This window comes from Nematolebias whitei, chromosome 20, assembly GCF_014905685.2.
Source record: "Nematolebias whitei isolate Nwh7 chromosome 20, NemWhi1, whole genome shotgun sequence".
NCBI lineage: Eukaryota > Metazoa > Chordata > Actinopteri > Cyprinodontiformes > Rivulidae > Nematolebias > Nematolebias whitei.
Genome location: NC_056517.1, coordinates 31805445 through 31817160, shown reverse-complemented (window position 1 = coordinate 31817160; position 11716 = coordinate 31805445). Strand labels below are relative to the sequence as shown.

Here is an 11716-nt window from a genome sequence, read left to right as displayed (position 1 = left end):
TGCTGTATTCAGAAAATGACTAACCGCTTCACAGAGTCCAACTTAAATCAAAATCCCAACTATCCCTTTAAGTTTAAAGTCGTAAAGTAAAGGCGACGCAGCCAGTGGAGGTTTCCCTCTGAGGTGAAAAGCTCCGATCCTTTCGATCCTGTTTGATCTGAACATTCTTGTGAAGGCAGAGCACACAGCAGAAAGGTGTGATGCCCGTAGCACCAAAGTGAGCACACACGAGGAGTCGAGATGCTTCTAACCACCTTAATTACCACAATGTCTGCGGCGGCAAATTAAAATCGTAAAAACAAACGGTTTGGCAGCACCACAATGCAGTCTGCATTATTAGAAGACCCATTTTTGTCATATAAATATAGTTCTTATGTGTTTTATTATTAATCATAACCATGGCAATCTGACAAAAAAATATAAGTAATAATTTACAAATTATTTACAAGTCATCAAATTGCCTCATGCTTTCAAATGTAGGATTCTATCCTTAAATAAGCCCATATATACAAGATAGTGTGGTGTTTGGCTGATGTGCAAATCCTTACTCGATTAAAACAATGTCTCTGTGGTACTATAGGTTGTCAGCTTATGTTGAGAGGAAGCCTGTGTTTATTTGAACCAGTGCAGGTAGTTTGTCTTGAGTGCTGGGAAGCACATGTTGTTGCTGCATGAGCCCCCATAGCTGGGTGGGCAGGCGGAGCAGGGAACACCGACTTTGTACGGAGCCTCTCCGATCCAGTTCCCCCTGTAAAAAAAAAAACACAGAGAAACATTTACTTTGAAAGAGTACTGTGGTAATGACAGAACTGCTACTACATGAACTTGAATCTGAGGGTTTATACTGAGGAAGAATCTTGAGTCATTCTTAATTTATTTATGTACTGAATAAATTAATAAACTAACTTAGCACATTAGATTAAATGCTTTCTGTTTGTATGAATTATAAGAATCCATGAGTAAATTCACACCGATTTCTGTCTGAAGAGGACCCAGCAGGCAAACCAGTCACTGGCATTCAAGTACAGCATGTAATTTCAATCATGAAATTTAACTGTAACCAACAGAACTTACTGTTTCTGTTACCATGCTGCTGACAGACCCACACTAACAGAACTAACTAACAGAACCACTCTGCTAACAAAACCATGTTCCTAATAGGACCAGGCTGCTAACAGGACCATGTAGATAACAAGACCACACTGCTAACAGAACCATACCGCTAAACAGGACCACACTGCAAACAAAACCACGCTGCTAACAGGTCCATGCTGCTAACAAGACCACACTGCTAACAGGACCATGTAGCAAACAAGACCACACTGCTAACAGGATCACACTGCTAACAGGACCATGCTGCTAACAGAAACATGCTGCTAACAGGTCCACGCAGCAAACAGGTCCACACTGCTAACAAGATCACACTGCTAACAGGACCATGCTACTAACAGGACCATGTAGCTAACAAGATCACGCTGCTAACATGATCACACTGCTAACAGAACCATGCTGCAAACAGGACCAAGCAGCAAACAAGACTATGCTGATAACAGGTCCATGCTGCTAACAAGACCACGCCACTAACAGGACCATGCTGCTAACAGGACCATGCTGCTAACAGGACCGTGCCACTAACAGGACCATGCTGCTAACAGGACCGTGCCACTAACAGGGCCATGTTGCTAATGGGATCATGCCACTAGCGGGACCTTGCTGCTAACAGTAACAGTGTTTATATAACGCTCTTTTTATTTCAACTGAGTTTTATTGTTGTCTGTACTTTAATATGTTGTCTGTCTAAAACAGGTCTCTCGTTAAAATGAGTCCTCATAACTCAGTGAGACTAACCTGGATAAATACAGGTTAAATTAAATAAAATTAAATGTTGAATGACTGAAAAAAAGATCTAATAGTTGGGCTGTAGGTAAATGAAACAGAAGTCAAAGTAAAAAATAATAATAAATAAATTGAAAGTTCAGAAGGCTGGAGATCTCTAGTCAAGACTTCAAAAGAAATCACAAGAATTCCTTAATGAACAAGCTGATGTCCCCTGTCGCTGAATGGTTAGTTCTAGAATTGCGCCGCTCACGGTGGCTGCATGTTGGAGCAGCTCTGTTACTTTCATTCTGAGATTTTGCTTTTGGAAACTTTAATTCCTCTTTTTCTGGATGTAAATCACATTTTTTGGATGATCGTTTCCTCTGGTATCGGATGCTGTGCAGCTGGAAGGATTTTTACTGAAACTTTTTTAGTTTTGGACATTTGTTATGATGCGTAACCATGGCAACAAGGCAGTTTTCTACAACCAACATCAGCTGATTAACATGTCAAAAGCTCAAATAATATCTCAACTATAGCCCCAAATCTCAAATGGGTTGAAAAGGATGTTTTGTGGATGCATTCTCATCTACCTGCCAGCTGTGCTCGAGTGCCTGACCACTGAGATCCTGGAAGTATCAGGAAACATGGCTCATGACAGCGGAAGGACAGGATTGTCCCTCAGTACCTACAGTTGGCTGTCTGCAGTGACAAGGAGCTCGGCAGACTGCTGGGAGGAATGGCCATCGCTCTGGGAGGCGTTCTGCCCAGCATTCAGGCGGTCTTACAGCCCGGTGGAACTGAGAGGCCAGCCGAGTCTGAGTGGACGGATCAGACGGCATCTGCAGCCAGTTTCTTAGGATCCACTGTGGGATGGACCTTTACAAGAGATCCTTCCTGTCTACAGCCATCAGTATCTATAACATCTCTTAATGAAATGAGGATAACAAGTTACAACAACAAATAATTTCCCTTTTCAATTTATAAAGTACTTTTGAATTGAATTGAATAGTGAGTGTTTGTAGTTTTCCAGATGAGTGTCTTTCTGGATTAGAATTGGACAGGGAATGCAATTACTGTACAACTTAATGTTTTTGGAGTAAGATAGTCAAGTGGGTAAGATGTGCACTGTGTATAAGGTTTTCTTTTGCTTGTCCAAGGCAGCACAGAGTGATGGATTCTGGCGAACAGAACGTGCAATCTTATCCACCACCAAGTGCAATGGTGGAGCCAGGGGGTGGTCAATGGTGGGCTTGGCCCCTATAGATTAATCTTCAGCCACCCACTGGCCACCCCAAACATTTGAGGAAACTATACTTTTAAGTAATATAAAATCTAGAAAGTATAATTTGCCTGGTTAAATAAAGGTTATTAATAATTACTTCAAATGATCAGAGAGGCATGTATACATATGTAAACAAGATGGTGGTGGCCATCTTGGATTTTGACGCAGCAATGCAATTTTTGGTAGGGATCTGCTCATGTCTAGATGCAACCACACATCAAAATGGAAGTTGGTACGTCACTTATTTTCAAGTTATCTTGTTCACAAGACGTATGGATGAGTGGACGGAAGGTGTTTCTAATTACCCACTCCATACTGTGATGGGGGAAAGTGATGGTAGAAGAACTAATATAATCATTTTAATCATTGTAATCATCACCTTTATTAGTTATTTCAAGGCCCATTTTATAACTTTTCGTAATATTGCACCATCTTTGTTAAGAGAAAGAATTTACCCAGAATTCCTTTACAACAACCTGTATACTGGGTCCTGTGAAACGTTTAAACCAGGCTGCCCTGGACCTTTAGGTGAGATTGCTTTGTGAAGAAAAAAACAATAAAAACTTAGGGTTTTAGAGATTTTTAAGCATAAAGAAGCCATTAGATGCACTGAATATTTGTCTTGACACCACACTGATTTACCATTTTCGAGCCAACTGGTTTCATGCACGGACCTTGCCTTTTAATCTCCACAGTGACCACAGTGACCTCTGCAGAGCGGAAAGTGGGATTGGGTCCAAACTCACCACACTGTCTCTCAAGACCACAGCTGAATAGCTCGTGAGCTTGTTACCCTTACATGCAGCATGTTTTAAACTCGGGGAGTTAAAAAAAACCGGGTCACAAGTAAGTCACAAGTTTGACCTAGTTTAGACTCTTACTTTGAGATTTTTTTTTTCTTCTGTAATGCAGCACCAGTTCACAGGTTTCCCTTAAGCTCTTTATCGGCATGGGTGGCCTTTTATAACTCAACACTGAACAGAAAAAGCTGAGATGGGATTAAGCCTGTCGTCATTGTAACCGCCGTCATGTTAGCAAGCTCACAGCAAACAATTAGCACCGCATCAGGTTAGGAAACTTGCGCCACACGGTTCACTGTCAAAAGTACTCACTTAGGGGAATAGTTGCAGACTAAATACGTAGCCCTTTTCCACACCGACCCCCAAACATTCATATTGTGGCATGTGTGTATGGCGCAGCCAACCTTGTTAGATGTTGCCCACACCATCTGCAAAAAAATCCCAGAAAGATTAGCAGTTAGGCGCGTCAAACGAATATTTTTTAATAAATGTGTCTATTGGTTAATGAGATATATTTGCTCAAACGAATGACAAATAAACACACGAGCAATTACATTATCAGACTTTCACCTTTCAGCAGCCAGCAGAGAGTAAAGGGACTGAAAACTACCAACCTACCTGTGTGTAGTGGGTACACATGGGTCCGTAACACCTGAGAGGACATCGAGGGTTGCAGTCGCGGGGGTAGGGGAACGAGTAATCTTTCACCTCGTCATACCAGGGCTTCACCAGTTGAAGAATGGACCGATAACTGTGAACGAAACAAATTCAGTGATCACAACTGTTAAAAAGACAAAGCTAATCGAATAAAGAGCCAAACTTCATGCCTAATTCACACTGGATATTGAGCTCTTAACAAAATAGATGTTCTGTCATAGTGGAATATAGATAAAAATGTAAAATATACTCAAGAAACAGGAAAAATGAATGCAAGGATTAGAACACTGTAGCTACAGTAACCGATTCTTGCCTTTTTGCTTTGGTTTCTGTAGCCCTGAATATTAAAACTACCTAAATCTGGTCACATAAAGGAATTGTCTGCAATGTTTTAAAGATAAATTATGTCATAGTTTTATCAGCTGTGACATCATTATAGGTTAAAAGAGAAATATTCCTCCAGGCTGCTAATGGTTAGCTAAATGAGGGCCTATTTTGCATCATTTTACAAGTTTATTGAAGTGCAAGAAAACTGAATTACCTAATATTTATGATCAGTTTGCTTAATTTGTTGCTTTATTCTCAACATGTTGCGCACATATGTGTGCTGAGAACTGATTGCATTTATACAGAGGCCGTGACTGTAAACGAGTGAACCTTTGGATGGACAAGTAGTGCTGATCAGCTGAAAAATGACCAGATTATCCTTTTAATCCCAGTTACTGAAGTGTTCAAACAATCTGCAGCAGCCACAGTCATCGGAGCTTCGTCCATTATTGGCTCCAAATGAGTCCAATATCTTTATTTATCTTTTTAATATATAAATCAGTGCCAAAGAACAGCCTGAGTCTTCCAATTGGAATAGGCAGAAAAGATAAAACAAAAGAACATGTTGGCATTCCAAAGCACCACAAGAAGTCTTTTTAGAAAATAGCTGCTGCACAGTAGCTGTCAGAATAAATTATATTCCCGCGGGCCTCATGTTGCTCCTCAATAAAATCTTAAAGTTTGGGAACACATGGAGGGGCTCTGTGTGTCCAAATGGAAAGTCAAGACCCACTAAAGGGATAGGGCCTTTGTCCTCATGGGTCACGGCTGAAAGTACTACTGTTGTTTATCTAAATGGGTCACAGGAGCATTCCTTTAGCAGTCACTGGGTCACAACGTAGAAAGTTTTAGGAGGAAACAAAACCCAGGGCTACGAGGAAATGGCCATCGCTGCTGTGAGAGAGACATCTCTTAGAGGAGCAGCAGATGTTGGCAAGAGGAGTCAAAGGCCCACTCACCGTCCTGTTCTGACTGAGAGGTTTTGGCCCAGGAACCTGAGGAGGTGCGGTGGTCCGTGCTCCCACTGGCAGGCGTGAGCCCAGTCCTCCGCCGTCTTCGCCAGCGTTTCGTCCCACACCTATAATCACACAGGTGGAGGAAAGGAAATCCATCACATGATTAATGTCAGAAGAACAAAACAGTTCCGCAGCAGCAGGAGTTTATGGTGCTGGTGCAGGTTGAGAACAAAGTTGCAAAAGTCATCCATTAAGTCCCATTAACCCTTTCATGTCCCTCTTTCATTATAAGAGGGTTAAATTATATTCATTTCAGTATCTCAAATTCAGATTGAGATTATTTGTCCACAAAAGGCGATTCAGTTTGGCAGTTCCACACTCATTTTTCATAATGGATCTTAACTGGGAATGTTATATTGAGAATTCAGGGAAATTGTCAAATGGAAATGTCTCAGACTAAATCAAGTTTGCTTTGAGACAACCACACTTTACTGACATGACAACTGATGTCCTCTGTTTTCTCTCCTAGCAGTGGGTTAAAGGGATTATTTATGAGCTTTTGTCCTTTGGAATGTATGTTCAGTCAAAAAATACAATAAAATGTATTTGAAAGCCACATGTCTGATTTAAACTTTCCATTGCATCCTGAGGCAGATTATTGCCTTAAATTCTGAAGGAGACATATTTGTGCGTAAAAGGGATTTTGCGCCATGAGAACTTCACTCACCATGTACTCCATATTAGATGCTGGGGGGAACACTCTGCCTCTGACTTTGTTGTGGTAATCAAGGATGGCGACCATGTCGTTCTGACTGATGTAACGCTTCCTCCTGCTTTTGGGAAGAGTTGACGCGTCTCTGCCATCGATGCGCGCTGCGCGGCTGGTGACATTGGCACCTGGCGAGGACGCAGCGGGGATACGCGTTGCCAGCGCACTTGCTCCGCAAGATATGCACGGGAATATTAAGCCTATGGCAAATAACTGAAGTTTCATGTTTGGTTTTCACACGCTGGAGGAAGAATGTCCCGATTCCAAGATGCTTCTGAAAATAAACCACGAGGTTTTGAATGAAATAACCCGAACTAAACAGACGAGTGCCTTCATTTAAATCCAGATCTTACCTTTTACTGCGCAGTGACGCCTTCTGCTTTTATCTCATCCAAAGCGTCTGTGCTGCAACAGAGGGAGAGAAAAGGCTGAGGCAGTTCCTGCGCTTTGCAAACTGTTTCAGGAAGAGTCCGTTTTTGCGGGTTTATATATGCTGTGGACAGTGCAGGAAGTGCGCTCTCCTCGGAGGTATGGACGCGCAGCCCCTCCTTGTCTGTCACCTGAGACGCAACATCATTTGGGTTCACGTCTGATCCTCCAAACTAAACCCCATTTCACCAAGACATCAGCTTTGGAATCACCTTGGAATGACCATATTGCTCTTTTTTTTGTTTGTGCAAAATAAAATATTTGTCTTATTCATGACATTATAGCATATTAAAAGCTTTGTGTTGATCATATTAAAGAGGATTAAACAGTTCTTAAAAGCCAAGCTGGCTCAATTTGCACCTCTCCCATGCTCCACTGCTTACTAATCAGGATTGGGATGAAAGCCAGGATTAAATCTGAGTTTTCTTTGCCCCCATTCAGCGTACAGTAAAAATTACACTTGTTCAAAGTGGCTTCAGCTCTGCACTTTGCCAGAGGGGACACGAAGCCAAGAGAGAAAGAGAGAGAGAAAACTTCATCGTTTTCATTGGCAGCTGTTGAACAAATTAAAGGAACGTGACGCAGGAAGACTTTCCCTCCTCCTCTCCTTGTTGCAGACAAAGCTGGTGCCTTCCCAAGAACCCCTCCTTAGAAGTGATGAACTTTTCAGGTGCTGGATTTGTGGTGGATGTGAGGATATATCACTCAAGAGGGGTGCAAGGCATGAATTTTCTCCTCCGTTTCACTCCTATTTCAGCTGCACTCTTTATTCAGAGATGTAAAATTGGAGCATAAATCATAATAAACTGGTTGGATAGTTCTATTTCTCAGACTGAAACCAATGCTTTGGGTAAAATTGCTCAGAAATGCCTGTTGAAGAAAAACATAGGTTCAATGGAGACTCAGTTTTCTTAGAATTTTATTGGAATTATTCAGAATTTGTACATCATCATCAATCACATTACGTCTGAGCTTTAAGGAATAGATTAGGTCATTTGAAGTGAATAGTTGATATCTTACCTGTTGGAGACAACTTTTTGAATGACCTCAGTTTGGAGAAACAGAGTTTAACTCTGACCTGAATGTTAAGCTAATAGCTGTTCTGAACCAGGCCAAGACTAAAAGGACATGCTGGTCATTATTAAAGTGATGTTGTGAATCTTATCAAGCTAATACTTAATCAGCTGTCTTATCAGTCAAAGAAAAGGGTCCAAGTTTGTCAAAGCAGGCTCATTTTTTTTATTGTTTCTCAGGCTTGTTTGGCTGAGAAAACAGCAACAAACTAACCAAAATGTGTGCAGAGGTGTAAAAGTATCAGGTACCAGGTGTGTACTATATGTACCAGACTGTATTATAAATTGCCACCAGAAATTCTTAGCTTAGCTAATATTCCAAAAACAGCAGAAAATGTTATTTTTTGGGGACTGCCTTATATGGCAAGCACCTATTATTATCCACCTAACAAGGGTTTCTTAACTTTATAGCTTACTCTTGCGTCAATTTTAATGTAGCCTGAACCGCAACATGTACCCCCATGCTAGATTTATTTGCAACGCCCAGAAAGTAATCACATGTATCTCTAAAATTGATTAAGGTTTGGAGCCATTTTTATTCAAGATGGCTGTCACAGCTACCACAACAAACACAAAGCTGACTATAACTCATTGATATATATATATATATATATATATATATATATATATATTTTTTTTTTTTTTTTTTTTTTTTTTTGCCATATTGAGCTAAAATTTGGTATAATGGTAGCTGACAGTGAACCTCAACACATAGTATAGTACTGTCAAATCAAAACTTTAAATTGGCAGTCCCCATCAAAGTTTCTCCAGGAACTTTCTAGTTTACAAATTTTCTCTTATTATCAGTGAATTCAGAACTCAAAGTTTGATGGCTTTCGGATTAGGATACGATGAAACTGATATATAATAAATGAAAAGAAAAAGAGCAGTAGTATTTTATTTATTTATTTATTTTTGGTATCTAGGCAAAAAAAAAAAACTTATTAGTGGGCTGAGTGAAATGTTCTAATGATGAAGCATTAATTTGGAAAAGCACTTTGTTATTGAGTATACGTGAATTCACCAAAACCAACATTTAAAAAAACAAACAAACATAGAAAGCATTTTTAAAAAGCAATTTTAAAAACTGTGTTGGAATAATAGAAGCAACACAGCAGAAAAAAATTTCAGTGTAGCTCTGTCCTTTATTTTCCTATTTATTTTTGCATAATTGATTTTAGGGTTCACATCACCAATTTGAAGAAAAATTAATGGCTTCATTGTATGTTTGACAAAATACACAAAAATGCAAACGACAATAAACTAAGTTTGAGTTTTGAAGTTGTTATTTACGTTTGTCTTGGACCCACTTAGACGAGCCCTAAAAACATTCATCTGGTCAAGATTGTAGAATTGCGCCTCTCGAGGTGGCTGCATGTTGGAGTAGCTCTCTTATTTTCATTCTGACATATTGCTTTCGGAACCTTTATTTCCAGTTTTCTGAATATAAATTATCTTTTTTGGATGATGACTGAATCTGATATCAGATGCTGTGCAGCTGGAATGATTTTTGCTGAAACTTTTTTTTACTTTTGGACATTTGTTATGATGCGTAATCATGACAACAATGTGGTTTTTAACAACTGGGAGCTGCTGATTAACATCTCAAAAGCTCAAATAATATCTCAACTACAGCCCTAAATCTCAAATGAGTTGAAAAGGAGGCTCCGTGGATGCATTCCCGTCTCCCTGCAGGCTGTGCTCAAGTACCTGAACACTGAGATCCTGGAACTGGCAGGAAACACGACTCGTGACAAGAGAAGGATTGGGATCATCCCTCAGCACCTGCAGCGGGCTGTCCGCAGAGACGAGGAGCTTGGCAGACTGCTGGGAGGAGGAGTGGCCATCGCTCTGGGAGGAGTTCTGCTCGGCATTCGGGTGGTCCTGCAGCCTGGGAGAACCAGAGCCCAGCCGAGTCTGGGTGGACGGATCAGACGGGATCTGTGGCCATTTTCTTCAGATCCGTTGTGGGACGGACCTTTACAAGAGATCCTTCCTGTCTACAACCATCAGCATCTATAACATCGCTTAATGAAACGAGGATAAGGAGTTACAACAACATGTAATTTCCCTTTGGGATTAATAAAGTATTTTTGAATTGAATAAAATCAGTTTTTTCTAACTGAAGATTGTTAACGAGCTATACACAACAGGTAAGATATTACCTGTTCACTGTGTTTCCACAAAGTCCCTTTTTTTTTTTTTAAATGAATCGTCCCCTTACCTCATCATATCTTCTGGTATCAACAATAAGTGCAAAGCTTCTGATCAGATTATGAAGATCCTGGTTGCTGGATTCAGGTGTTATGTGAATTCCTGAAGCACACCTGTTTTGCAGCATTACTTTAATCAGCATAGGCCTCGAGACTAAACAGCAACAAAAAATACATTTCATTGTGGAAAAGATGAACTGAAAGGAGAACTGTACAATAAAAGTGTCTCTCCTTTTTCTCTACCACATGTAGACACACAATAAGTGCATGTGCCTCTCCAAGGCCCCAGATGATATTCGCTCAGCCTCAGATGGCTGGTCCTTGTTTGTTCAGTGAACCCAGTGACTCCAGAGACTGAGGCATTATTATCATATTATCAGACAAGTAATTAGAGCATTATTTAGGGTTACTTGCTTCTCCGAGGAGGCTTGAGCATGTTTTGAGAAGGCATTCTTTTTCAGAAAGAGCATTTATTTACCTACAATGTGTTGTTCCAACTTTCCCCCATGCTTTCCCCCCTCTCCAGAGGCCTCCCAGACTCAGTGCCAGTACAGCAGAGGGAATGAGGTGCAGTGGAGAGCAAAAAAGAGAAAGCAAGAAACAAGATATAAAACATAGGCAGACAAAGCAAGTGTTTCATCAGGTCCAGTATCCAGAACTAAAGTGGACACAGAAGTCTAAGCAAGCAGTATCAACGTTACTTGTTGACATGGCTAAAATACGTTTTTGTAGTTCTGGGATACAGTATGCTGACTGGACATTTCAAAAAGTAGCCTCATGAAAACTTTTACAGCAAGCTCTGCTTTTAATCTAATCTGTAATCTGTCATGTCAAATGTTGCTCATTGGGTCGTCACAACCATTACAATAAAAAGACAATACAAATGTTTAAAGTTAATGGAAACCAAGAGCAAAACAATAATAAATGCAGCTTGTTGCATATTTTTCAAAGCACAAAATGGTAACACTTTACAATAAAGGTACACAAAATTTCATTAACTACTAGGGAATACGTCATGAACAAATCAGGAGCAAATGGGTAATTAACCAGTACTTACTGGGGAACACAGCCAAGCCTTATTAGGGGACTGCTGGTTAGTTACCTTGTAAATGAAGAAGAAGTAATCAAGAACTAATGGGTAGTAACCAAGGAAACTAAAGTGGAACTAATCAGGAGCTAATGGGTAGTTAACCAGTACTTACTGGGGAACACACAAAGTATTATTACGGGACTACTGGTTTGTTACCACAGAAACAGAGGAGAAATTTTCCATGTGGGTTCTGAATAAACCCTGCACCAGTGAGGTCACAGCTCGTAATTGACAAAAACCTGTTTCCTGGTTATTACTGGTTTTATTGGATTTTCTATTTTGTAAACCTACTGGTTAAC

At 40.3% G+C, this 11716-nt stretch overlaps 1 protein-coding gene across 1 annotated transcript; it reads right to left on the bottom strand.

Moving 5' to 3' along the window:
- Window positions 1-612: 612 nt before the first annotated feature.
- On the bottom strand, window positions 613-6837 carry pi15a (peptidase inhibitor 15a). The gene is made up of 5 exons (XM_037693905.1): window positions 6571-6837; window positions 5847-5965; window positions 4522-4654; window positions 4216-4331; window positions 613-748 (listed from the first exon to the last, which is right to left on the bottom strand). The coding sequence occupies exons 1-5, from the start codon at window positions 6835-6837 to the stop codon at window positions 613-615; spliced, it is 771 nt and encodes a 256-aa protein (XP_037549833.1).
- Window positions 6838-11716: the final 4879 nt, after the last annotated feature.